Source organism: Corylus avellana, chromosome ca2 (genome assembly GCF_901000735.1).
Source record: "Corylus avellana chromosome ca2, CavTom2PMs-1.0".
Taxonomy (NCBI): domain Eukaryota; kingdom Viridiplantae; phylum Streptophyta; class Magnoliopsida; order Fagales; family Betulaceae; genus Corylus; species Corylus avellana.
In genome coordinates this window covers 9,057,589-9,085,362 of record NC_081542.1, presented here as the reverse complement: position 1 = coordinate 9,085,362, position 27,774 = coordinate 9,057,589, and the positions used below count along the sequence as shown (strand labels likewise).

At 39.5% G+C, this 27,774-nt stretch overlaps 3 protein-coding genes and 1 long non-coding RNA gene across 4 annotated transcripts; 2 read left to right on the top strand and 2 right to left on the bottom strand.

The window, feature by feature from the left end:
* Positions 1-1,699: 1,699 nt before the first annotated feature.
* On the top strand, positions 1,700-10,430 carry LOC132172456 (uncharacterized). Its single transcript, XM_059583965.1, has 5 exons — positions 1,700-2,023; positions 5,361-5,650; positions 5,763-5,852; positions 9,351-9,721; positions 9,808-10,430. The coding sequence occupies exons 1-5, from the start codon at positions 1,816-1,818 to the stop codon at positions 10,070-10,072; spliced, it is 1,224 nt and encodes a 407-aa protein (XP_059439948.1). The 5' UTR covers positions 1,700-1,815; the 3' UTR covers positions 10,073-10,430.
* Positions 10,431-11,124: 694 nt separating this feature from the next.
* Positions 11,125-12,873, top strand: LOC132170497 (peptidyl-prolyl cis-trans isomerase CYP19-3). Its single transcript, XM_059581496.1, has 2 exons — positions 11,125-11,232; positions 12,121-12,873. The coding sequence occupies exon 2, from the start codon at positions 12,158-12,160 to the stop codon at positions 12,683-12,685; it is 528 nt and encodes a 175-aa protein (XP_059437479.1). The 5' UTR covers positions 11,125-11,232; positions 12,121-12,157; the 3' UTR covers positions 12,686-12,873.
* Positions 12,874-15,554: 2,681 nt separating this feature from the next.
* On the bottom strand, positions 15,555-17,240 carry LOC132171887 (uncharacterized). Its single transcript, XR_009439085.1, has 2 exons — positions 16,353-17,240; positions 15,555-16,232 (listed from the first exon to the last, which is right to left on the bottom strand). It is a non-coding gene; the product is annotated as an uncharacterized LOC132171887 (long non-coding RNA).
* A 7,145-nt stretch (positions 17,241-24,385) lies between these two features.
* On the bottom strand, positions 24,386-26,045 carry LOC132172321 (rubisco accumulation factor 1.1, chloroplastic-like). The gene has a single exon (XM_059583799.1). It carries the CDS (start codon positions 25,973-25,975, stop codon positions 24,647-24,649), a length of 1,329 nt encoding a protein of 442 aa, XP_059439782.1. The 5' UTR covers positions 25,976-26,045; the 3' UTR covers positions 24,386-24,646.
* Between the last annotated feature and the right edge of the window lie 1,729 nt (positions 26,046-27,774).

Here is a 27,774-nt window from a genome sequence, read left to right as displayed (position 1 = left end):
GCTTTCTAACGCAATTCAAAACATGTCCTGAGCTCATATAGAGATCATCCTCACCTGTTGCACCAACATCTATAAATCCCATAATTTTACAAGTGGAAACAATGAGTACTCTACGGCTTAGTAAGTAAATATTAACTAACCATATACAATGTGTGACATGAGCCATTCTTTCAAAAATTTATCTCTTATCTTTTTCAAATTAAATCCGTTCTAATATCTCAAAAAAATTAAATCATTTCTTTACAATTGATGCAAACTTTTTATAGGACTTTCTTAAAATATGTTTTATCAATATAAATGCATTTTAACTTTGAAATAGACTTTTCATACTAAATAATAGATATTCATAGCATTTTCTTTCTAGAATAAAAAGTTCAGTGTTTAATCCTTCTTTAGTTAAGAGAGTTAATGTTGACAATTTTGTGTCCATACCTAAGTCTAGGTTTGTATCCCCACCTATGAAATAAAAATTCAATGTCACATAATCCACCAAATAAACATGTTATTTTACCTTCATCACTTTTCTCTCCTTGCTAAAAGATTTGAATTGGGTTTAATGAACAACTTTATCACCATTTTTTTTTCAAGAGATGTGCTTGAAGTTTTAGGAGTAGTACTACTATATTGATATATTTCATAAAAAGTGAGACTAATCTCACATGAACATGCAAGTACTCTTTGGAACCACCAACTCTATAAAGCTTTTTATAACATATATCTTCAAATTGAAGCATGTAACAAGGATCCAAGATAATTGCTATAGCTGACACTACATTGAACTTTAACTAATATTTCTCAAATTTAGCAGTATTTGATTTTCCATTTTGTCATGTGCTCATCTTTGCTCTCAATTTATTGCCTCAAAGTCAAATAAATCATAAAAACGGCTAAACAATATAAATTGGCTATGAGATACTTGGTATAAGAAAAGACGCAAGTGGTAGAGGTATGCAAACGGTTATAACCGACGGTTATTGGCTATAACTGCTAGTCGCAACCGCTTTAGGCGGTTATTGATTTTTAATAACTACAACCGCAGCCGCTTAGGCTATTAGCGGTTATTTTATAACCGGCATTCAATCTAATAACCGGTGGTTTTATAACCACTTTTTTTATATGGGCTTTTAGGCTTTTTAAGTGTTTTGGGCCTTTAATTGGCCTTTTTTTGGGGGCTAATTTTAAGGGCTTAAGGACAAAATGTTCCAAAAAAGATGAAAAAAAAAAAAAAAAATGTTTTTTTTTGGCCAGCTAATGTTTTTGAATAAAGCTTAGCAGTCCAAAATATCACATTTCACATTAATATTTCATATACATAGTCATAAATAACCCAAATCTATTAATCCAAATACAAATGAAAAAATTAAAAAGACAAAATCTAAATGAAGGCATAGCACGGCCAAATGGCCCAAAACCAAAACAAATAATATTTTAGAAATAAGTTGTAGATCACTAAGCAAGTGTTGAAACATTGCTCTTATATCAGCAAGTAGATCATGCATAGCTATTGCATCAATCAACAATTCTCAAAACAATTTAACAACAAATTTTGAGGTACTTTAGTTGCCATGTGGTTTGTATTTTGAGATCCGAAATGGGTCGTTGTAACTTGTACATGGTAACATGCCAACATGGAGTTGCCCAATTCTCATATTTTTACTTATTTATTTTTTGGTTGCTTTTACAGCCACGTCAGTTGGGAACCAAGATTTGGGAAAATTCTTGGGATGCCTAGCATTCCTCTTGGTCAATTTGTTGCGCACAGTAATTTACAGACAGCAGAGACTAGAGAGTGATTGCGAGAGAGAGAGAGAGAGCATGGCTGACAACCTCTTCGAAGGCTTGCCTCCTCCTTCCCGACAACAAGAAGAACGAGAACAAGAGCAACAGCAAGAACAACAGCACCAACGCTCTAAAACCGCTACTACAGGCGGCGGCTCTTCTTCTTCTTCTCCAGTTCCGGCTCCGAAGCCAGTGCTCAAAAGCGCTCTCAAGCGCTCCGAGCCCACCGAATCAAAACCAGAAGGTGCGACCATTCTCTCTTCGAAGAAACCCTTGACTCTTTCGCCTATATGGGTTAATCTTTTATTTAATTTTTGCGTATTAAAGAAATTCGCTTGCTTTGTGTTTTTGAACTACTTTCCTTAGTACTTGATGAAAAAGGGTTTCGTGATTTTGAAGTTGTCTTGCTCTTTTCGTTTTTCTCTGTGTTTAGTTTCACTTCTATACTCTATTTGGTTGCTGAGAAACGGGGAGGAAAAAAAAAGTGTTTTGGGGTTTTTGTGCGTAGCTTGTGGGGATGCAGTCATGTTCATTGGTGTTATTTAGACCAAGGGGTGGCTTCCTGAGGTATTTTGATTATGTGGGATAGGAGTATGTTGGGAAAAGTTGAAGACTGTGTGGGGAGAGTTTCGGTTGCCTGTTCTTTTAGAAACGCCGAAGATCAATTTTCTTGGGCTTTTGCGGGTGTTTATAGCCCCGCCATTGATTTCTGATAGAAGCCTTTTATGGGATGAATTGGCTTGTTTGCTTAGCTGGTGGAACTTGCCCTAGTGCATTGGGGGGACTTCAACCTTTTTCGTTTTCCTAGTGAGAGATTGGGTGAAGCCCGATCGAGTCCAGCTATGGTGGAGTTTTCAGACTTCATTTTTTGAATAGGGGCTTATGAATATTCCCCTTGTAGTAGGTTCTTTTACGTGGTCAAACAATAGAGACTCTCCCTTTGATTTGGAAGCCCAGTTTCCTGAATTGACACGGAAGAGGCTGCCTAGACTTTGTTTGGATCATTTCCCTATCTTTCTTTATCACGAAGGTCTTCATGGAAGTAGAAGGTATTTTAAATTCAAGAATGTGTGGTTAAAATCAGAGGGTTTTGTAGATAGGGTGAAATAGTGGTGGACATCTTATCACTTAGGGTTCTCCGAGTTACATTTTGGATCGCAAACTTAGGGCTTTGAAATTTGATTTAAGAGTCTGGAATAAGGAGGTGCTTGGCAATGTAGAGAGAAAGAAAAAACTTTTTTTGGAGGATTTGTGGGTTCTTGAGGGTATGGAAGAAAGAAGAGTTTTAAGTGAGGGGGGAGAAATTTTGGAAGGCTACAATGATTAATGATTAGGAGAGGATAAATCTTCTAGAGGAGGTGAGTTGGTGGTAGAAGTCAAGGGCATTGTGGTTAAGAGGGTGACAAGTACACAAAATTCTTCCATCGAATTTTGTTTTGCGGTGCAAATCCATATCCTATTTATAACTTTTGTTGCTTGTTCTTATGCTTTGAAGCAGTTTCCAGTTTGAGGATTAATCTGGCTAAATCAAAATTGGTCTCCATTGGCAATGCCAATAATGTTGAAGGTCTGGCTAGTATCTTGGGTTGCATGATCTATTCTTTACCTATGAAATATCTAGCTCTTCTGTTGAGAGCTTTGTTTAAGGCCAAATCTATATTAGATGGCATTATTGAGAAGATAGAACGTCTATTGGCTGAATGCATGATGATGTATTTGTCAAAGAGTGGGAGGGTTACCTTGATTAAAAGTACTTTATCTAACCTACTTACTTTGTCTCTTTTTCACTTGTCAAAAAAAAAAAGAAAGTCTCTTTTTCCCCTCCCGGTTGGTTTTGCCAACTGCACAGAGAAGTTTCAACTAGACTTTTGTGGTGTGGTACTGGTGAAGAGTTCAAATATCACTTGGTTAGTTGATCTAAGGTTTGTTCTTTGATTCCTTTTTTTTTCCTTATCAAAGTTTGTTCTTTGATTTTTGAAGGAAGGTTAAAGGCCTGTAATTTACTTTTGTTCAATCGATATCTTTTGGAGAAGTGGCTTTGGCATTATGTTCATGAGAAAAAGCCTTGTAGAGAGTGATAGTGGATTCTAAATATGGTAGCGCATGGGGTGGGTGGTGTTCAAATGAGGTTCATGGGTCATATGGGCTAGGGCTATGTAAGAATATCAGGAGGGATTAGGAGAATTTTCTAGTCATACTAGATTTGAGGTTCGTGATGGCTTTAAAATTAGATTCTGGCATGATGTGATCCAAGTCCTTAAGGCAACTTTTTCGAACTTGTTCAGTTTGGCTCATTGTAAGGATGCTTCCGTGGTAGACCATTTGGAGCTTTCTAGAGACTCTCATCAATGGAATGTTAACTTTCTCATAATAGCTCACGATTGGGAGGTGAATTTCTTTACCTCGTTCTTCAATTTGTTGTACGTTACCTATCAAAAAAAAAAAAAAGTTGTTGTACTCCCTTAGATTGAGACGGGGTGGCAAAGACAAGCTTTGCTGGATTCCTTCCAAGAGAGAGTTGTTCAATGTCAGATCATATTGCAATATCCTTGTTCCCCATGATAGCACTCGTTTTCCTTGGAGGAGTATTTCGTCTCTTGTGAGAGTGGTATTCTTTACTTGGTCAACTGCCTTGGTGAAGACACTAACCATGGATAATCTTAGTATTAAATCACCATTTATCTCAAAAGCTTAAGCTTTTAGGACAAGTGGTGATTTTACATGATATCAAAGTAGATGCCTAAGTTCGAATATTGTCTTCGTCATTACCTCCCATTCAATTAAATATTTCACGTGTTTGGCCTTATTGAGTGAGTTTGAATCCACACATAAAGAATGTTAGAATTTTAATTAAATGTGATTAAATTCATCATTTCTTATCAGTTTAAGCTTTTGCGATAAGTCGTGTTTTATCACTTAGAAAGGGGCATGTTATTGTGGTTGATTGGTATATGTGTAAAATGAGTGGTGAGTCAATGGACCACTTTTTACTTCATTGTATGATGGCTAGTGCCCTTTGGAATAGGTTGTTGTAGATGGTATTGGAGCAACCTTGTAATGCCTAGTCGAGTAGTAGACCTCTTCGCTTGTTGGAAAGGGCAGTTTGGTAGGCTTGGGAATGTTGTATGTGGAAGATGGTTCCATCTTGCATTATGTGGTGTCTTTAGAGGCAAAGAAATGATCAATGTTCTGAAAACTGCGAATAAATGGTGGTGGAACTAAAAGATTTCTTCTTTAAGACTCTTTACCAATGGACAACTGCCTTTGAGTTAAATATTTCTAGCTTTCTTGTTTTTCTTGAGCTTTTTTATTTGTCTAGCTTGGTGTTTCTCTTGTTTACTTTTTGTGTAAAATGCAAGATTTTGGTTTTTTTTTTTTTCCCTCCTAAATATTCTCAGTGGTAAAAAAGAAGAAGATCCCTATGATTTCAGGTTTTTATGGCTTTTGAACTTGTATTGCATTTAAACCCTGTTTATATCTTAATCTTGCTTTTCAGTTATAAATAGATAAATCTCTATCTTGCATTTCCTCTGAAATATTTGTCTTTTGAGTGAAGCTGAAATGTTCAGTGTAATTCTCAGCCAGTGTGCCTGAAAAACGCTTGAGGTTTAAAACCACAACAGATGCCTCAGAGAAGCAAGTTATAGAGGCCATGCAGAAGATAGCTTCACATATCAAGAACCCTTCAAAGTTTGGTAAGGCTTCAAAGCTTGCCATACAGCTGATTCAGGCAGGAAGTGTCAAACCAGGAACTAGTGATCACTTCTTTGCCATACTAGAAGCTGCAATGTCTTCATCCACTTCTTGTATGGATCCTTCAGTGCGAGCAGATTATCATGCATTATTCTTGGCAGCACAAGATGCCCAAGAAGTAGGTTATGCTTTTCTTTTTTGCATACACTAATATTCTAATTAGTTTTCAATTTGTCGTTAGAGGAAAACGTCTTCCTTGAGGATAGTCTAACCTTCTGTACTGATTGTAGTGCCTCAATAAGAAGCAAAAGAATCAATTAACTACATGGATGATCAGGGCAGTGGATGCAAATGATTTACACACTGATGACAGCTTTGTGGTATGAACTTTATATTTGGTACTCTCATTACACTCACTACTGATCATTAAACAACTTCACATTTGAGTTAATCAGAAGCATATTGAGGTTTACAACAAGATATGTCAAGAATTTAGTATGCCATAGTTGATTTACCTGCAAATGATTTTCGTTATTAAAGTCATATACAATGCTATTGTCGGTTTATTGTATGGTAATGGTAAGCTCCTCAGTTTGTGCATAAAAATTTCTTCCCCTACTCATCTATGATGCTTTAATTTTGTAAATATGGAGGAATGGTGAAAATCTGTTTGAAAATTTATTATCGTGTTGGATATAGAAAATCTATTTGAAATTTGTATTGTAACTTTAATTAAGATAAATTTATTAGTCTTATTTAATGAGTTTGTGGTGGCATTGGTAGGATAACATGTATAAAAGGAGTGATGATTGGAAGATGATACTTACGGTATATAACAGCAATATACATGAAGAAAAAAAATTCTTTTTATTTAAGTGGTTTCTTATTAGTGTGGATGAAGATAGAAACCAATGAGGTCTACTTTTGAGAATAGTGGTTTAGTTTTCTTGCAAAATAGGGCTGTAAAATGTTTAAAAGTCTTTAAGGAATTAAACATATCCCTTGCTTTCAGTCCGTACAGATTCTAGGCAAGTATTTTGAAGAAATGAAAAACTTAATTTCTTTGAGCTTATTGATAATATTTGTTTTTGAGGAGTACTGATGACATTTGCTATATGAATATCATATGTATTGCATGTGTTGTAAGTAAATACTACCAAATGCAAATATATCAATTGTATATGTGGTTTTCTATGCAATACCAGAGGTGTTACGATAAGCATACAATGAAAACTATGTCAATGAAAAAAATAAAGGAAGACTATTCAAACAACCATTTATGTCCCTTATGGCTTGAGGCATGGTTGAGTTGAGTTTATTTTTAAGCCCCTTTCTGGATAATTTTTATAGGATAATTTTTACGATAAGCATTGTTTGTTGCTTGCCTGTGGGCAAGGAAAATTTAGCCGCCAAGAAAGTAGCGAAATTTGGAAAAGCATTCCTTTGTCTTATGTGGATAATTTGGAGGGAAAGGAATAAATGGATGTTTGAAGGGATGAGTTGAATTTGGTTCATGACTGGATGAATGCTTATGCTGTGTCCAGTCCACTTCTAGTCTAGATATTTACTGATCTTTTGAATTAGGAGATTGTAAATTTTTTAGGAGTAGCTCTTGTATGCATCTTTTTAATAAAATGATTGTTTACTTATTCAAAAAATGATATAGTGTATTTATGTAAATATATCTAAATAAGTTACAGTTTTCAGATGCAGATTTTCATTTGAAATTCTTCTTGGTGGTAGATTCGACTTGTAAACATTGAGTCAAGGGAGATGCATCTTTCTCTTTTATCTTTCTTGTATGAGAAAGTGCTACCTAAACACATGGCACGGGGCCAGTTGGTTCAGGTAGCATGGGGTGCCTTGTGATGTAAAGCTTTTTATGTTTTGGTAGAAGAACCACATGAAGCTACTACACTTGGGTAAACATAGAATCCATGATTCAAGATTGCTGAGATGCTGACACAGGAAGCAATATAAATACAAAAATTACATGATCGATTCCAAAAACAAAATTTTACAGAAGGAAGGACTTATTATGTATAATGTAGATTGTTATAATAAAGAGATGCTCACCTTTAAGTTGGAATGATACATGATATTATTATAAGTTGGAATCTTTATAACTGTAGCTTCTTTTTGCATGAAAACTTCATAATCCATGGACTTTTCTTTTTCTTTTGCATAGTACTTTTCCAGAAGAGTGATATAGGAAAGAAGGCCATTTCCAGATTGCACCATAGGGTTGAAGGGTTCATGAAACTCCAATTCCCCTCAAATTGGTGTCTTGACATTTTGTTTAAGAAATCCTGCTTAAATCTGCTAATAGCAAATTGTGGAAACTGGGAGATAACAAAACAAAACTATTATTAAATATAATGATCTCACTTGGCTGTACCTTTTTGGTAGAAAAGATTACATGAAACAATAAAACTAGGGAGAAGCTATTTTTATTTTGCGATCATTTTACTAGCTTTTTTTTTATTTGGGTGGCTATTTATTAGATAAGGGTGGGCTTACAGCATGATGGGTTAGTAAAAGTAGTTCACATGTTATACCAGGTTATGGTATTGTTCTGGACTTATCTTCTTATTAGGGAAAAAAAAATTGATTGGTATTAATTGAGATTAGGTGTTTATAGTCGAGGTCTAAAGAGTTGTTTGTCAGTATTGGGCTGTGTGACCTTTAATCTTTAAAAGTACAAATAGTGGCTATGCTCTCTTATTGGGCTTCTCACTAATATTTCCTCTCTCTCTCAGTTTTTATTTGATACTACTTAATGATGTCTTGAAATGATACTAGAGTCTCCTAGAGTTGTCAAAGGCAGGCTTGGCACTTGCGCGAGGGAAGGTGCTATGTAACTCCTCGGGACTGCTGAGTTGGTGTTAGTTTACTGAGGTGCTCACCTTTCTCACCTAGTCGATCTGCTTATTGAACTAATGGCTTTATTGTTGGATTAACCTAAATGACCCACATTTAGTCCATGGCTTAGTCATATAAAGACATTTAGCCCATACTTGAATGATATTCAACTTTCCTATTACAAGCAAAATAAGAATTCACTTATCTATTAAAGCGTTGTGAGGATAGCAAGTACTTTTGGTCTCTCTCTCTCTCTCTCTCATGTGGTACAACATTTGGGTTTCAGTTTTTAACGTTTGAAGAAAAAAAAATGTCAATCTTATGTAATTCTCCGAATTTAGACTTTGGGTCTTTATTTGTTTTTAGGGTTTCTATGATCAAACTCAAGTCCTTTTCAGATGTTGCACCTCATTTGGATGGAAATGAGAGGGCTGAATTGCATGCTCTGTCTTCTGAAAGATCAAAGGATCAAGTACTAGGATTGGTGTGACAGTAAATCTATTAACTGCAGAAGAATTTACCACTGTCCAAATTGACAAACGTCTACCCATGGTTAGATTGCACTGACTCTGGAATTTGGTGAAAATGATGGAAATATCAGAAATGAAAAGGGATTCCAGATTTTCAACAAATTGACCAAATTGACAAGATCTACCCATCATTTTGACCAAATCGACAACAGAAGAATTCACCACAACCCAGATGTAGGCATCAACTTCTATGTTTTGCTAGCTTGCGGTGTGTTTCTGATGCTACTTGGATGATTTTATCTTTATTATTCTGCATTATTATTATTTTATTATGTTAGGAAATTCAAAGGACAGTTTGTGCTTCTTATCTTATCTTAACGTCTTGGACTTATCCCAAGGATTGATAATGGCCGACATGTTGTAGTGTATTAATATGTGATAGTGATTTTAGTTCTGAACTACTAACATATGCTTTGTTTTCTCAAACCATGGCTGACTTTGTCCTTGTTTTGTTTATTTGTTTATTTGTTTATGGTGTTCATATAGTTTTCGAAAACAGCTGGACGGATCAAAGAAGCCATATCCAATCTCCCCGTTGCAGCTGAGGATGATGACAGAGAGGAAGCAGCAGCTCTGAAAGATGAAACAGAGTTGACATACGAAGATGGTCAAAGCAAGCAGGAAATATCTTTCGTTGCTCCATCTGAAGAAAATGAAGAGGAAGAAGAGTCTGACCCATTTGGACTTGATGCTTTCATGTCTAGTTCAGTTAATAAAGGTGGAAAAACAAAGGAAAAGAAAGTTGCAGCAGCCAGGATGAAGGAGGAAGTAGAAGAGAATAAGAGATTCATCAGGTCACAAAGGGAAGCCTTGATTATATGTTTAGAGATTGCTGCTCGGCGTTATAAAACTCCATGGTAAATACTTCGTGAAGAATTTCTCTTGATTCTTTTTTTTTTTATTCTTTTCATTTCTTCAATTATTTTCTTTCTTTCTTTCTCAGGTGCCAAACAGTTATAGACATCTTAGTAAAGCAGGCGTATGACAACGTGGGAAGGTTCACATCCAGACAGAGAGATGCGATTGAGAAACTTTGGGCTTCCATACGGGAACAGCATGCACGTAGGAAGCAAGGGAAATCAGTCACTGGGAAACTTGATGTAAATGCTTTCGAATGGCTACAGCAAAAATATTCTACTGAGAAGATCAGCATTCGACATTCTGTTGGAGCTAGTGGAGATCGTCGTGCTCAGCAGTGGCTTGGTTGATATATATATATACTCTTTTTCTTTCTTTTTCTTTTACTTAATATTTTGGAATTGGCCGTACAAGATTTTCATAAACAATCAAAACATGGAGGAGTTCAAGCCCTTGAAAAACATGGGCAGGGTGGTTATAGGGTCAAGTATTGAGTGATCAAGTTCGGTTTATTTAATTTTTTTTTTGAATATGAGCTTGGGTTGGACTTATCATCATGCTAGATAGTCTGTTCGAACTCTATTCATTTAATTTTTCAAATGAACTTGAGCTTGTTTACGATTTACTCAATTAACTTATTCATTCCACATATAAAGTAAATGTGTTTGATTTTCTTTTTTTAATAAATTCTTACTAATTATTAGTTCATTAACTATTGCTACGATTTTATTATTTAATTTAATTAGATAAATTAACTTGAATATTAAACAATCTAATCTGGAGTCTATATGCTTGTCTTATGGTATATTTATATCAAGAATCACAATTACAGTTATTCTTATTAATATTAACATTTTAAGCATTTAAAAAGATACAATAGAATTTTATTGGTAATGAGTTAGTGTATAAGTTTATTCGAGCTTATATGAGTTGAGTCAAGTTCATCCGAGTTTGGTTTACAATCAGATTCCTTCCTCATAATTTTTATAAATTTTTTTTAACACAAATGATGTAACAAAAAAAATAAACTTCGAATCCTTCTCGGAAATTGGAATATAGGGATATTAACATCGGAAAAACCAATAGAATAATGATTTACAAATTTCACACAAATTTAATGGTAAGTTCATCTATTCATTATATCGAGCGGGTTAAGATAATGATTTTTATCATTTCTCTATTAAAAAAAAAAAAAAAAAAAAAAGGCAATTAGTAGGTTTTTTGAAAGATCTACAGTAAAAAAAAAAAGAAGGTTTTTTGAAAGATCTAGATTTTATTTTATTTTTGTATCCATAAAAATTTAAAATTAAATCTGGACCACACAGCACCCGTGCCAAATTCCAAACTTCCAAAGTACGAGTGGGTCGAACCGAAGAATATTCGAAAAAAGGGACTTGTTGGCAAAAAAGAAAATACAAACCAAAACCCTAAACCCTAATCCGCACCCCTTGCGCTGCTATAAATCCACAAAGCAAAACCCCAAATCACTCACGCCGATCTTCACCCGAAGGTACAACCTCTCAACCTCGTTCAGTTTACTTTCACTACACATCTGTTGTCGAAAACTAGTATGCATTTGTTTTTGTTTTCTGCAAAAGAAGCACATATCGAAGGCTTGCGGGTGGTTTTATGAATGCCCGTTGAGCTCAAAAGCTGTGCGAAATCATTATCATCTTCTAATATCATCCTCTTGATGTAATGGTTTGCTCGAGGATTTTGTATAGGATGATGAAACATTCTCTGACCCATTTGCCCTTATATTGGCATTCGGTTTTTAGATTAATTTCCTTTGAAGAAATGCTGTTTATTCTGTCGATTGATTTGTGTAGAGATTTGGGTTGCTTTGTGTTGATTTGGGTTGGATTGTAGGTGATATAATGGAATACTCTGTGTGTGTCTGTGTGTTCATATAGATTTAGATTGGAACTTGAAATTTATTGAAGTATTGGGATAAGAGGAACAATATAGAATTGGATTGTCTGTAAGACAAGTATTTGGACTAAGAGGAAATTACTAGGGCTTAAAAAGGTATTTGGGTTTTAGAGGATGAGCTAATTCGACTTGATAAAGTACTTAAGACGAACATATTCGTGGTTAAATATGGAGTTTTAATTTCTCTTTCATAATAAATCTGTCATCTTCAATGTGTGAGAAGATGAATGGAAGAACTTATGTGGGAAACAATCAATGGATTGAGCTGCACAAAAGTGGTTGCATTGTGTGTTAGCGTATCTGTTTCTTGCTGCGTTTGTTTGACTGCAGCATCTGTTTTCTTTTAGGTCTTTGTTGTGCTTTTCGTGTTGTAACATATGGTACCCTTTTAAGAGAAGCTTCCAATTGGAGTTTATGGTTTTTTACATCTTTAAGGTGAATGCTAACACATTTTCAATTTGAACAGAAGTTTTTGTTGGAAGGCTTTGAATTGGGTGAACAAGATGTCAAAAAACCCAAAGGTTTTCTTTGACATTCTGATAGGAAAGGCGAAAGTTGGGCGAGTGGTGATGGAGCTATTTGCTGATGCCACCCCTAAAACTGCTGAGAATTTCCGTGCCCTTTGCACCGGGGAGAAGGGGATCGGGAGCTCTGGGAAGCCATTACACTACAAGGGCTCGGCATTTCACCGCATAATCCCCAGCTTCATGTGCCAGGGTGGGGATTTCACAAGGGGGAATGGGACCGGAGGAGAGTCAATTTATGGCTCAAAGTTCGAGGACGAGAACTTCAAGCTGAAGCACACTGGTCCAGGAATTCTATCCATGGCTAATGCTGGACCACACTCAAATGGTTCCCAGTTCTTTATCTGCACAGACAAGACCTCATGGCTTGATGGGAAGCATGTTGTTTTTGGTAAAGTTGTGGACGGCTACACTGTGGTTAAGGAGATGGAGAAGGTGGGATCCAACAGTGGGACTACTAAGGAACCTGTTGTAATTGAAGATTGTGGTCAGATTACAGAGAATTGATGAAGACTGATATTGTAGTTCTTGTAATTCTTTGATGAGAATTATAAATGCTCCTGTAGATAAATGTCCAACTTGTTTTATCTGCAATAATGACTACTGATCTTGTGAATAGAGAGCTTATCAGATGCATTGTAATTTTCTTTCTACTTTTGGACTTGTGTTCTTAATGCTCTCACTATTCAGTTGCTTCTCAAGTCTCAAGTTTAAGTTATTTTATTTAACAGCAAAGCGCTTGAGTTCACTATCCTCAACGTGTACCTTATATTTGGATGGTGATGAGTGCTTTCTTGTGATTGGTTTTTACATGGCAGCGGTATAGGGGGTGAGTGACCTTTTCTTTGCATTCAAGAAAATCTAGTTTGTTGCACTCTTTGCTGAGATTAGTATTAGCCAGATTTTCCTATAAGGAAAATCCCTTGTAATTCTTCAGTAGTTCTTTATCTTACAATTTATTTCCTAGAAAGAAAATTTGTTGTCTAGCCAGATTTTTCCTGACTTACAGTATACCGAGCATAGTTTGGCTGCAGAGAAAATGAACCGACTGAAGCATGTAAATAGTCGTATGGCCCATAAATAGTGTTGGTGTAACTTCCAACAAGAAAGACTGAAGCATGTAACTCAAACAAGAAAGACTTTGGTATCAACTCATGGGCCATAAATAGTCTTTTTTAGAACCCTTCATTTTTTATTGGGCGGCGAAAACTATTAATGCAGTGATTACACATACCTAGTCTTCGATTTGGGAACCTTACAAAGTTACAAGACAGCCAAACGTTATAGTGGCGTTCTGCAAAGATATGAAGGTGAAAATAAAAGTAATAGATGGAGATTAGGGGATGAAAGCATACATGAGTCTTGTCTCCTACTAACTTTGTATAGACCAAGTACATTTTAGGGTTGTGTGCTTTCATAAGCCGATTGTCATTAATTGGCCTTCGATCATGCGGGAGATTATGATCCACCTTTCTTTAACGAGTTGTCTTTCCTAAGTGGGTGTGCTTTCCATAGAAGATGGTTGCCTAATATGAAATTTCCTTCCTAGATGTGTGCTTCATGCAATATTGGGTTTTGGTGAGCTAACTAGTCCTTTGAGGCCGTGTTTAGGCTAGCTGTCTATTGGGCCGATAAGAGTGTAAGCTTCCATTCCAATAGTCTCACATTCTTTTGAACTACTTGCATAGGCCAATAAAAATTAAGTTGAAGACAAAATTGTGGGTGTCATAATGCAAGCATAAGTGTGTTTACCGCCCCGGCAGGCATGGTGGCATTCATCAATGATTAAAACCTTTATCATGCTTAGTTTGAAAAAACTATGCATCAAGCAGCAAGCAATTTTTAGTGTCAATTGCATATTTAGTTAGATAAATGAGTGCGCTGGCATTTTTTCTTGCTGGTAAGAGAAATGCTATATACACTTTTACTTTCACACTCTTAAATTCAAACTCCTTGACGTAACCCTAAAAATTATCATTAGATCATGGAGAGATCATTAATGAATTTTGAATTCAATGGTGATTTTTATTGACACTTTAGATAGTGCATGTGAAAGTGTATGTAGCGTTTCTCTCCAACGGGGGTGGGGCTAGACATCTCGCCCAATTGATCATTCACCTAGTCATACGTAGGATTAAAACCCAGGTAGGCACCCAACTCATCCCCCGGCAGTGAGACAATTTTTGTTTCAAATGCTGCCAAGCTTATTATTTCTGAAGGACTTCGGAACAACACAGCCAAACTTTAAAAACAAAACCAGCAGTCGTGCTCCCTTGGCTTGAACTCCAAACTTGTTTTGTAGACCTAATGTCAGCATAACGAGCAATTTGTTGGATCTCAGTTAGTAATCGACACGTTCCATGAGAAGGGAAAAGAACAGACAATTACGTACATAGGACAAGCAACTTTTTAACTTTAACTTGTTGAGAATATATAAGAATGTATATTGAATCTCACATAATAATGTATGAGAAGAGCCAAAGACCAATAATACAAATACACATACTAGTAACCAATGTGAGACAATGTACAATATATATAACCTACCAGCTCCCCTAAAACTTAAGGTGGAGTGCGAGAAACCAACTTGAATTTGAAGATAAGATCGCCAAATTGTCATGGAGGATGCGACTTTGTAAGGAGGTTTGCGAGCTGATCATGGAAAGTAATGGAATGAAGATATAGTGAACCTTGAAGAAGATGATGCTAGACGAAGTGACAATCAATCTCAACATGTTTGGTTCATTCATGAAAAACATCATTATAGACGATCTAAATAATACTATTCTTGTTGCTTAAGTGGTGATTTAATATAACTTTGTGGCTCATGTCAAATGGAGTGATTTGTTACATAACATCTCATTTTACGGTTATTTTAGGTAACTTTGCGCGGCACAAAATGCAAAGACAGGCGAAACTAATCTAAATGATAATGAAAAAGACCATTGCAACTTTACTTGAGTTGTTTTCGAAAAAATATGGAGGAAGATAGTATGGCGCAGCAGATGTGCCTAATACATCAACAATTTATTTTATTTTATTTTATTTTTTTGTTTAAGAAATGGCGGCAGAAGCCCTATATCAAAAGAAGGAATCATCTCTTTTCACCAAAAAAAAGAAAAAAGAAAAGAAGGAATCATCATACATTGCTTTGCATCTTATGAAGCTGTTTTCCTCCAATCATATCCTTGATTTTTCAGTGCAGATAATCACCATCATATTTGGGACAAATTGCTTCTTTCTCAAACCCATATGATGAAACCCTCCACTGAATGGTAAACGGTCACACACTAATGTACCATATTGATTTGACCCATTATGGTATTGTGCCAAACCAGTGGAAGCTATACTTTTGTAAGAAAGAACATATGAAAAAAGTTAAAATGATTTCTTTCTCATAACTTGGGAGAAATATTTTCAATATTTTCTTCTACTATTCCCAAACAAGATTGCCATAGTTTGCAGTCTACATTTTGAAAAGCTGATGGGCCTGTTCTGATTTCTGGGGGAAAAATAAGTGGACTTTCTTGAACATGAAAGTTGTTAGTGTATCTTTGCAGTGAACAAAGGCCAGTTGCTTTCATTTGGTGTGCTAAGCATAGCTGTGACAAAGACTCCTTGCTAGTCCCAGCAATGAAGTCCATGTAGTCCTTAATCCTAGCCACCTTCACTATCCAGCTTCCATTGAAGAGAGAAATGAAATGTGAAAGAAGAAAAGCCAAAAATTCTCAACAAATGAATGTGAAAGAAGAAAGGTCAAAGTCTCAACCATCAACATAAATCTGAATATCCTAAGCGATCCTAGACATGGTCTATGTCAGATAATGAAACTAACCAACACTCAAAATTAGGAGTTGCATAACCATCAAACATAAAGAATAAGAATGAACAGATTCAGTAAACCTGGAGATGGGGACTCACGAAACGTGCAACAATTGTCCCAGGAATGATGTCTCTTGCTCCCCCATCGTGTCAATGCTGAGAATAGAGATATTTGTCGTCTGATCATCCACAAATACATTTCTTTCAGACTTTTCCCAATTCAAACATTGAACTACAACACAACCAGTTAATTCCACGCAAAATAAACACGGTTGTCCAGTATAGCATACTATATTGTACTTGAGAATGTAGTGACAAGAAATATTCGGAGGTAAAAACTACAAGAACTCACCGGTTGCCATTGACAACTAGAAATTGCCCCAGTCAGTTAACTGATTCTGCCAGCAGGGCCAACGACCAGCACTCTGCCTCCTTTACAGCACTGAAATGGATCATTCACCCCCCCCTGTTCCTAATATGGATGATTCATCGCTCTACCGCAGTTTCACAGGTTGTTTCTTTCTTACATAAGAAGGCCAGTGGCAAACATCTATACATTCATTTTGATCCTGACATGGCCAGTGGCAACCTATCAAGAGGCCGATGTTCCCATTTTGTAACTAATATGTGTAAACCATCACACCGGTGGCAGCCTCTCAACAACTTCAGGCTTGTTCGGTAACATTTTTAGAACAGCTTTTTGCTTTTTAGCAAAAAAATAAAAAGTATTAACAAACTCAAAACACAAAATACCCAAAACTTTTTTTTTGATAAGTAATAAGAAGTTTTATTAAAAAGCGTATAGGCGCCCCAAGGTACACTGGGAGTATACAATAGGATCACCTAACTAGAAGGAGAAAAACGAAGAAGAAAATCATCATAACTAATCGAAACAGGAGAGACATGCGCAACGGTCCAAAGATACAAAGTTTGAAAGCAAGAGGCTAAAATGTCTTCCCAAGTCCCCTCCACATCCTCAAAGCACCTATTATTCCTTTCCCTCCATAGACACCAAAAAAAGCACGTAGGCACCATTTTCCACACCGCGGCACTCTCCCTCCTCCCCGAAGACCACCAACAAGCGAGAAAATCCGAAACCCTCTTCGGCATCACCCAAGACAACCCAAACCGCCCGAAGAAGGTGCTCCACAAAGTATAAGCTACCTCGCAATGAAGGAGAAGATGATCCACCGTCTCCTCGGACTTCTTGCACATACAACACCTATTTGTCACAATCACCCGTCGCTTTCTAAGATTGTCCAGGTCAAAATTTTTCCCAAAGCCGCCGACCACACAAAAAAACTCGCCCTCAGAGGAGCTTGGGTACGCCACACACTCTTCCACGGAAATCCTCCCCCAACAGGACTCGCCAAGGCGGCGTACAGGAGCTTGACCTTGAATCGGCCTCTTTTGGAAGAATTCCACCACAACCTATCTTCACACCCTCGCCTCACTTGAGCAGCATGTAACACCTGGAAAAAAGAAGCCAACACCTCCACCTCCCAATCATGCGCTTCTCTAGAAAAGCTCACATTCCACTGGTTAGTGCCTCCCAGCACCTCCAGATGCTCCGCCACTGAAGCATCCTTAGCGCAGGCAATGCTAAATAAACCTGGAAAGGCATGCTTAAGAGCCAAATCACCACACCACAGATCGTGCCAAAAGCGCACCTTAGACCCCTCCCCAACCTGAAATCGAGTAAACCTTTGGAAATTGGCCCACCCCATCCTAATGTTCTTCCATAACCCCACCCCCAGAGGACCCCCCGGCTCCAAGGAACACCACCCTCCCCAAAGACTACCAAATTTCGCATTCACTACAGCCCTCCACCAAGAATCTCTTTCTAACCCATAACGCCACAACCACTTCCCTAAGAGGGCGCGATTGAAGACCCTAAGGTTCCTGATACCCAAACCTCCCTCCTTCATCGGGGTGCAAACCTTCGCCCACCCCACCAGGTGGAACTTGAACTCATCGCCTAGACCTCCCCATAAAAAGTCCCGCTGCAACTTCTCGATCCTCATTGCAACACTACCTGGAATGGGAAAGAGTGACAAATAGTACGTCGGCAAGTTGACGAGAGTACTCTTGATAAGGGTTATTCTCCCCCCTTTAGACAGATAAGATCTTTTCCACCCGGCCAACCGACGTTCTATCTTCTCAATAACTCCATCCCAAATATGTGTAGCCTTGCAAGAGGCCCCTAACGGCAAACCAAGGTACCTAACAGGCAATGAAGCAACCCCACACCCCAGAATCTCAGCTAACCTGTCCACTTGGACCACATCCCCCACTGGAATAATCTCCGACTTGGCCAAATTAACTTTTAACCCGGAAGCAGCTTCAAACAACAGAAACACACTCCTCAAATACCGAAGCTGGGCAGGCCTAGCATTACAAAAAATCAAAGTATCGTCCGCAAACAAAAGATGAGACGTAGTAATATGACCGACCTGAAACCCCTCAATAAAACCCCCGTTCACTGCCGCCGAAATCATTCTGCTTAGAGCTTCCATAACAAAGACGAACAACAGAGGAGATAAAGGGTCCCCTTGTCTCAAACCCCTGGAGCTGCTGAAGAAACCATTAGGCGAGCCGTTGATCAGGATTGAGAACCGCACCGAAGAAATACAATGTTCAATCCAAGAGCACCAAATCCCACCAAAACCACACCTCCTAAGCATGTATAACAAGAAACCCCAATTCACATGGTCATAAGCTTTTTCTAGGTCCATTTTGCATATAACCCCTGGTTCCCCAGATCTCAGCCGACTGTCTAGGCATTCATTAGAAATCAAGACAGGATCGAGAATCTGCCTACCTTTAATAAAGGCACTCTGGGATTGAGAAATGACCTTATCCAGCATAACCTTCATTCGATTTGCTAACACCTTTGCTATGATCTTGTACATACCTCCCACAAGGCTAATAGGCCGAAAATCTCTGAGATTAGTAGCTCCGGGAATCTTCGGAATTAGCGAAATGAAAGAGGCATTAAGGCTCTTCTCAAACCTCTCCCCAGCATGAAAAGCATAAAACACCTTCATTACATCCTCCCTCACCACCTCCCAACAAACTTGGAAGAATGCCATAGAAAACCCATCAGGACCCGACGCCTTATTGCCATTCATTTTAAACACTACCTTCCTTACCTCCTCTTCTTCGAAATCTCTCTCCAACCATCTAGCCTCCTCCTCCGAAATGGAATCAAAGGAGATACCATCCACCATCGGCCTCCAGTGACATTGCTCCGAAAAAAGTCTTTGATAGAACTCAACCACATGCTCACTAATCTCGGACGGATTTGAAGAGATGCTGTCTCCAATCATGAGAGAATCCATAGAATTGTATCTTCTATTAGAATTAGCTATGGAGTGAAAAAATTTCGTGCATTTGTCTCCTTCCTTTAGCCACATCACCCTGGACTTCTGCCTCCAACTCACCTCCTCCATAAGCATGCAATTCTCTAGCTCTCGAGCCACATCCGCCTTCCTCCTAACTTCCCCTTCCTCCAAAGCCCTACTTTCTTCATTCTCATCCAATAACCGAAGCTCTTCAAGAAGCATCCTCTTATTCCTATCAAGGTTACCAAAAACCTCTTCGTTCCAAATCTTCAAATTCAGCTTTAAGGCCTTTAGCTTGCTAGCAAACACAAAACTTGGCGAACCATGAAACTCATAGGAATCCCACCATTGTTTCACTTGGGCCACAAAACCATCTGCTTTAAGCCACATGTTCTCAAACTTAAACGGCCTCTTCCCTCTTGACACTTCCCCCATCTCTAGTAAAATTGGGAAGTGATCCGAGCACAGGCGAGAGAGTCTCTTTTGCTTAACCCCTGGACACCGTGCCTCCAACTCCGGAGAAATAAGAAACCGATCAATCCTTGACCATAGGGGGGGATCATTTGAAATAGACCATGTATACAAACCCCCAATCAAGGGAAGATCCATGAGCCCTTGATCCGAAATGAAATCCGAGAATTCCATCATGGACGAGTCTAAATGAGCATCACTTGATCTCTCACTGGGAAAGCGAGTTACATTGAAATCACCCCCAATACACCAAGGCATATCCCACCAACTCATAACACCCGCTAATTCCTCACATAGCAGCCTCCTATCCCTATAGAGATTCGGGCCATAAACCCCAGCAAAAGCCCAGACAGAATGATCTCCACTGTTTCTAAAAGAGATTGCCAAGGTGTAAGACCCCACACAAACCTCGACCTTCTCCACCACCCTATTATCCCACATAATTAAAATACCTCCCGAAGCCCCACTAGAATCCAAACAACACCAATCCACATGACTCCTCCCCCATAAGCTACGGACTATACTGCGAGACATCTCCTGAATCTTGGTTTCTTGGAGACAAACAATATCAGCCTTCCAATCCCTAAGCATATTACTCACCCTCAGGCGTTTATCCTTCCTGTTCAGCCCTCTCACATTCCAAGAAAGTATTTTTAACTTCATAATGACGCCACCTGCCCCCTCCCCTTCCTATTACCGCGACTTGACCTCGCCCCTTTAGTATCATAGTTCACAGAACACTCCAAATTCCTAATCTCCCTCTTGCCCTTGGCCCCACTACTCGTATTCAAAATCATCTCATTGTTCCGACGTTCCTCTTCCAAGAAGGTCAAAAGCGCAAGCAATTGTAACTTGTGACCCGTGTAAGAGATCCCCACAATCGGATAAATCTCATTAGCACACTGGATTACCCAATCCGAGTATCCCTTCACACCCCCATCATTGGGCCCGTACGACTTCAAGGGAGAAGGCACACTGACCTCACAAAAATCTGTGTCTACAACTCGAGCTTCACCCTCCCTGCCCACCTTCCCAGCAGAGTAATCAGCTATGATCCTAGTGTCCTGCAACAAGCCCAGCCCCTCACAAGCCTCCAGACCTGCCTGAGACCCTTCTCCCTGCGCCCACGGCACCAGCCCATTATCCTCGGTCAGAGCCTGAACCAGAATTCCTTCCCCTCTGACCTGCGACAGCAACTCCGACTGGCTAGGCGGCTCACCAGGCAGAACACGAGACCCCACACTGCCAGCATCCACTCCCGGCGCCACCTCCACTGTTTCTGCGATCTTCACCATCGTCGAGCACTTCTCTTTCAACAACTGGGCCTCACCTGCCGAGCCTTGGACCACCAAACCCTTCAACGACGCACTCTGGGAAGCTCCGGCGAGCACTGAGTTCTTCTTGCCGACAGAATGGGCTTCGGTGCGCTCCACGCGGCTATCCAAGCCTTCGACAGAGTCGCTCTGAACAGCCTGTGGACCCTGCCCTGTCACTTCCTGATTCCCACCTGCCGATTCCGAGACCACCAAAGACTTCGCCGGCCCCCTCTGTGTTGCTCCGCCTACCTTCAGACGCTTCCCCTCACCGCTAGGCAACTGTCCTGGCGCAGCCGGCTCTAGATCGGCGATCAGGGCTACCGGTGAGCGCTTCCCCATCACTTCTAGTGTCGAGTTTGCTGATTCTGTGGCCTCCAAGAGCTTCGCCGGTCCACTCTGAATCACATCATAAGCTGGACCACTCTGAGTCGCACCTGTCGCCGGCCCACCTCCGTCAGAGGGAAATTCCGGCACCTCCACGCCAATCGCCGGGACCTCGACAGGGACAGCCACTACTGCCGGCGACCTCATTTCCGATCGCGAGTCTCCTCCCGGTGACGACGCCCCATCATCTCCGGTCGAGCCCTTTTGCCGCTCCATCAACCCACCCTTCATACTCAACGGGTGGGGACCAATAGATCTCTCACCCTTGGATCCCATATTGCCCCGGCCCTCCTGGCCCAGACCTGAGCCCAAACCAGATTTCCTCTTATAAACTACCACTTTCCTCTTTACCTTAAATCCTCTCGTGGGCCTAACGCCATTCCGGTCAGCCCACTCTTTTCCTTTAACTTCTCTACCCTCACCCCCAGAATGAATTACACCTAAGCCTCTCCCAGGCCTTGGACCGTGACCATCAGTCCACGTCTTCCTCTCCAGCTTTTCACTCACTCCAACAGACTGGGCTGAACCCCCACCCCCTTCAACCTGATAAAGCCCACTTTCCTCCATTCTTAAAAGAGCCCTATCCAACTTGTGAATTCCAACGTCAATTTCTTCTTTCAGCCAATTCAACGTCTCTCTGCATTCTCGTAGCTCAAGACTTACACCCAAAACTACTTTTACCTTTATGTTATATCACAACCCAAAAACACCCTCTAAAATTTTTTACCGAACGAACTCTATTTCTCAAGTGACAGAGTAAATGCACAAATTCTGGTGTTCTACAGTTAACAAAGTTCATACATATGATATGATCATCAGATCTACACAACTACCTACATTGCAGGACATATTCATGGAGTCGATTTACATGTAAATACTGATATGTGGTCTTTCAAAATTACACTTCTTCTATGGTCACTTCTGCTGTCCTGTAGTTTGCATAACTAGTATTGATATCATTCAATCTGAAAAATTATGAACAGAAAAACCCAGCAAAATTTATTTGTCCATAAAATTGAAAGACTAGAAGAAATAGATTGCAGGGTAGTAAATACAAGAAAGAGGCTAAAGTGCCAGGTAATATATAACTAGAAAGTAACATATGAGTAGACTATGATTATTAGTCAACGAAGTGAATTTATGGGGAGAAAAATGACCTCTTCATGTAATTTAGCATATTAATGTACCTTACTATGCACCTGGTTGTCTGCTACATGCACAGTTAAATATTTTTCCAACTTTGGTGGGGTTTGTGTATTCGAACTCTCTTGTACTTTTTTTTTCAAGTCACACTCTTCTTACCATTTAATTCTATTTGCACCAGTTCTATGGGTCTTGGTACTTAATCACTTAAAATGCACATCACCTAATTGGAGAGAATGCTAAATTAGTCAATTCTGGCAAAGTGTAGCTAATCTTTTGAATGACGGGTTTTTCTCTACCTCTTCCACAACTATAACAGTGAATGTTGAAGCAAAGCATGATTTTGCCCAGATGAACTTGAAGTTGAAGAATTTTAAGCTCAATTTTTTCTTTTGTAATTAGCCTGAGTTATTAAGGCAAAAAGATATTCAAGAGTCGGTCTAACATAGGACAAGATCAATCTAAAGCAGGAACTGAAGAACTATAATTCAAAATGATTCTGAAAGAGAAGTGTAACAGAAAGGAAACAAACATATAATCTTGATCCAGTACAAAAAATAACATCATCATCCACAGGGAAAGAATGATCATATTTGATATTCCAAAGCAAAAAGGACATTACATGAAAGGAGCAGAAAATTAAGCTGTACCTAATACTTTTCCCAAGAACCACCATAGAAAGATAAATAAAGGAAACTAACCAATAAAACTTAATTCTCTGTCAAGCTTGCGATTCTACCTCCTACAGCTTGTCACCATGCAAGTTATAACATATAAGAGTGTACTGTGTATCATGCAAATAGGTTACAACACTGACAACTAATCTAGTGAAAATAAACAACAATCCAATATTTCCTGGCATCATTAAGGCTTTTTTTATGATATTAATATTAATAACAAGAAAAAAAAAAAAAGAAAAAAAAAAGAAAAAGAAAAAGAAAACAGGAATGGAGTAAATAGCCATATGGAGAAGCCAAGAGAATATTGAAATAAAAAGGCCCAATGCGGTCATGAACATGTTTGAGAAGTCTTGATAAGGTCAAGAAGCACATAAACTAAAAGACATGGAGACTTTGAAAACCTTTTAAGAAGCTAAATGTAATTCTCTACTAAACTCTGCTCTTATATCACAGGTTTAATTAACACCTTCAAAAAGCATAAAGCCAAAAGCTTGACAAAATATAAGGTGGGGCAAAAGCTATATAGCAGTTTTCAACTGAGTAATCTTAATTAAGATTAACCAGGAAAGATGACAATGAAGATGTCTTAAATGCTTCTAAATGGAACACATAAAATATGCTCAGGGGGGAAAAAATAAATAAAAGGAAAGAAAGAATGACACCTAAGATAAGACAACGAACACTGGAGGGGAGAGAGGAAGAGGGGAGATGAAGGCAAGCTGAAAGAGTACATACTGAATGACCTCCTATATCAAACTCCTTTTTATACTTGAATATAACAACCAAATTATGCATGAATTGATCGAGGTATGCAGTAATTTCTCTATTCAAACAGGAAATGAAGTAATCATCTCTTAGGACTCCCAATAGACTTGTAAATTTCCCAAGAACACTAACTGTAGTTCAAAGGTGCCCTGAGAATAACCACAGGATGATATCTATGACAATAATCCACCTATCAAGCATCAATAATAGCTAAGCATAACAGTTGATTTTGGAAACTCAAGACAGCATCAGATAACAAACAAGTACATCTGCAACAATGTAAAAGGGAAACAAATGTAGTGAATATATGTTATATCTATCGTAGTGTAACAATGGACATTAGGCAAGGATATAAAGGCTTAGATTCCCTTATTGAAGAATAGAATACAAAATTATAACAAGATTTGTACTCAAATAAAAGCCATCTTTGGCAACAAAAGAGAAAGAAAACAAACAAATCCTTCAAAAAGATCATTAATTTGAATTCTATCAATCTCCACTTGTAATACTGATTGACATAGTATTACTCTACCTCGATTCTTTTCACTCCCAATCTTCATCGGCCAATTGATCATCGGTCTCTTCTCTCGGCGGCCGAACCACCAACACCACAGTCCCTAAGCTCTCCCCCACACCCATTTCCTTCAATGCCAACCCTCTTTCAACTTTCAAGTCCCCACCATCACCATCACCCGCCACCAAATAAAAACTGTCATCGGCCTCCACCCCCTTCCTGCCCCTATCAGCCACCACCAAGATAGCCTCCTCCCTGTACCACCTATTGGCCTTCCAAGGCACGACCCTCGCATCCGGAAAGGCCACCACAACTCCCCCGTTTCCTAACCCTATCAGAGGCTCCCACGCCGGCAACACCACCCACCTCTCCCACCCCTTCTCCGCCACCACCACTCCAAACTCACCCTCGCTCCTATACTCCCTCGGCGCTTCCAAAACCTCCCGCTCCCTCTCCTCAGCTCTGCAAACCGGCAATACAACCACGCTGCTCGCCTCCGCCACCTCTCCAAGCCTCAACCTCACCACCGGAACCCGAACAGCGTTATCTGTATCCACTTCGATCCCTCCTTTCTTGTCACTGGTCCCCTCCAAGTCCTCCAACACCCTGCTTCTCGCTTTCTCAGTCTCTGCAACTTTCAGTGCCTGCTCTAAAGCAGCAGTCCTCTGCTCTGACTGGTTCTTATGCTCCCTACTCTGCCTATAATACATAAAGGAGAGACAATCTCCGGGGAGATTATAATCAAAGCTCTCCCACCCTTTATCCCCACGCCTGCGAGGAAAATCCTTGATGGCGCGGGCGAGCTCCTGGGCGCCCTGGGCGTCGAACCTATGATCAACGATGTAACGGGCAGCGGCGGCGCGCTGCAGGGCGCTCAGGAGCCGAATCTCGTACAATAACTCGGCGCCACCGGTGTCGAACGAGGAGACGAGTTCTGGGTCGGTGCTGGATTGAAGGAGGGAGTCCCGGACTTGGGCAGCAACGACGAGGCGGTTCTGCTCGACGCCGGATATTCCAGTGGATTCTTCGAGGGAAGAAGGGGTGAAGCCTTCCCGCATTAGGGAGGGAATGAGCGGTGCGTACTCGTACCAGAGGCCGAGGCGGTTGGCGAGGATTTCGAGGCGGCGATCGGCGTCGAGGGCGCTGAACTTGGAGGGGAGAGGAGTGGAGGGTGGAGGCCTGAAGGGCTGGTACAGCTGTTGTTGGGAGTTGGAAGGGGGAGTGAAAGTGGCTGAGATGGGCTTCTGGGAGGGTTTAGGGAGGAGTGGAGGGTGGACCGGGAGGGTTAGATTGGGGTGGGGGCTGAGGAAGGTGGAGTTGAAGTGGGGCCGGAGGGTGTTGACCGTTGCAGAGAGCATGGTGTTGAGTGGGGAATGGGGATGGTGAAGGTGGAAGAGAGAAGAGGAGGGAAGAGGCAAGCCACTGCCTTATCCGATGTCTTTTTGGTATATGTTCTATTCATTCGGGCATTTTACTTAACAAGTCGGGGGAAGCACGTGCAAGTCACGTGCTTATTCTCGTGTTCAATAATAATAGAAGTAGTTACCTCGATCGTTAAACACATTTAAATTCTTAACAATTCAATAACGTAAAAGCATCACCAAAGTTAGTAGATATGATAATCTTTAATTCTTGAAAATGTATGCGAGAAACTTCTAGAATGCTATTCCGATGAAAATGTAAGCTAGAAATCCTAGAGTTAATTTTAAAGAGTAAGTTGGCAGTTTAAGATAATTTGCACAAGATAGAGTTGGTGACTCTCTCTGTCTCTCATCCCTTCTCTCTCTCAAATCGAGAAGGTAGATTTTCAGAAAAACGATCGAAAATGGATATGGAGGAGAAAATGGAGTAGGTATGGCTGTCGGGTTAGTCACAGGACAACGCATCTGTTGAAGACTCGATGAGAAGAAGACTAAAGCCAAAAGAGTCCACACAAATCTCCAAGTCGTTATATTTTCGTAAGGCTAAAACAACCATTTTACGCTAAAACTAAGTGTTACTATTCCCGTGGCATCCCTCTTTTGTATATATCTTTAGGTTTAAGATATTATTTGTAGAATTGGGACCAACTTTATATTGTGTATGTTAAATTATTTTTTATTTTAAAAGTTTAACTCAATAGAAAGAGCCAAAGAGAGGTAAATTATTTATTAATGAGATCGATGCAATTACTTCTTAAAGATGAAATCTTCAAGAGATGGAGCAAAGAACTGTGACACAGTTGATGACTTGCATGGACGAATCTCTAAGACTTGCACATTCAATTGATGCAATTATACTTGCTATATTACATAAGGAACATTTGGAAGAAGTGATGTTATTCAAAAATGGCTGATTTTATTTCTCGCTTTTCAAATTTCGTCCTTGAGGACAAGGACGTCTTTAAGGGGAAAGAAATGTTACGAGAACTTCTCTCCTTCCAAACTCCCGCATTTCTCATTTACCAAAGCCCAAAACCAAGAATGAGTGTTAACTCAATCCCCTTGGAACGTCAAAAGAAACCCGTTGTTTCTTCGACTTTGGGATCCCACTACTCCCTACATTCAATATTATGATGGTAGAATAGGCATATCATATCCGCATACCCTAACTTAACATCTTATCCCCAGTAGACAACCTACCCTTAATAGCAGCCCCACAACAACAAGGAGGAGTGTCTAGGAATAGCAAAGGAAAACCTTTAGTTCCTTTCTTATCACATGTACACAAACTTCACTGAATCCAACACTTCATCAAGCTGAATTCCCTATAGTCAACAGTAATCATGCGCATTTAGCAACCAAGTTCTAAATTCGTAAAAAGCAAATTCATAAAACATTGTGTATCATAGTAGTGAGCTTTTGACCTCTTGCCCTTTTTGGAGGTTTTCTTTTTCTTCTTCTTTGTTGCGTCTTACTGAAGCTGTGGAAAGCAACAAAAGATGTTATAAGTAATAAACACACAGAATTTATGGACTAAATTATCTAGTGTAAATTTACGAATTTATGGACAGAATTTAGGTGTAAATTTTACCTGAGTTAGACAGTCTCTTTCATATTGTTGAAATTCTTTAAAGCTAACCTAAAAAGGTTTGAGGCAGTGCTTGCACTGCCACTTACCAAAAGTGGACCATCCGGATAGCCTATTCTTCTTATTTTTTGGTGCGGAAGGTGTCATG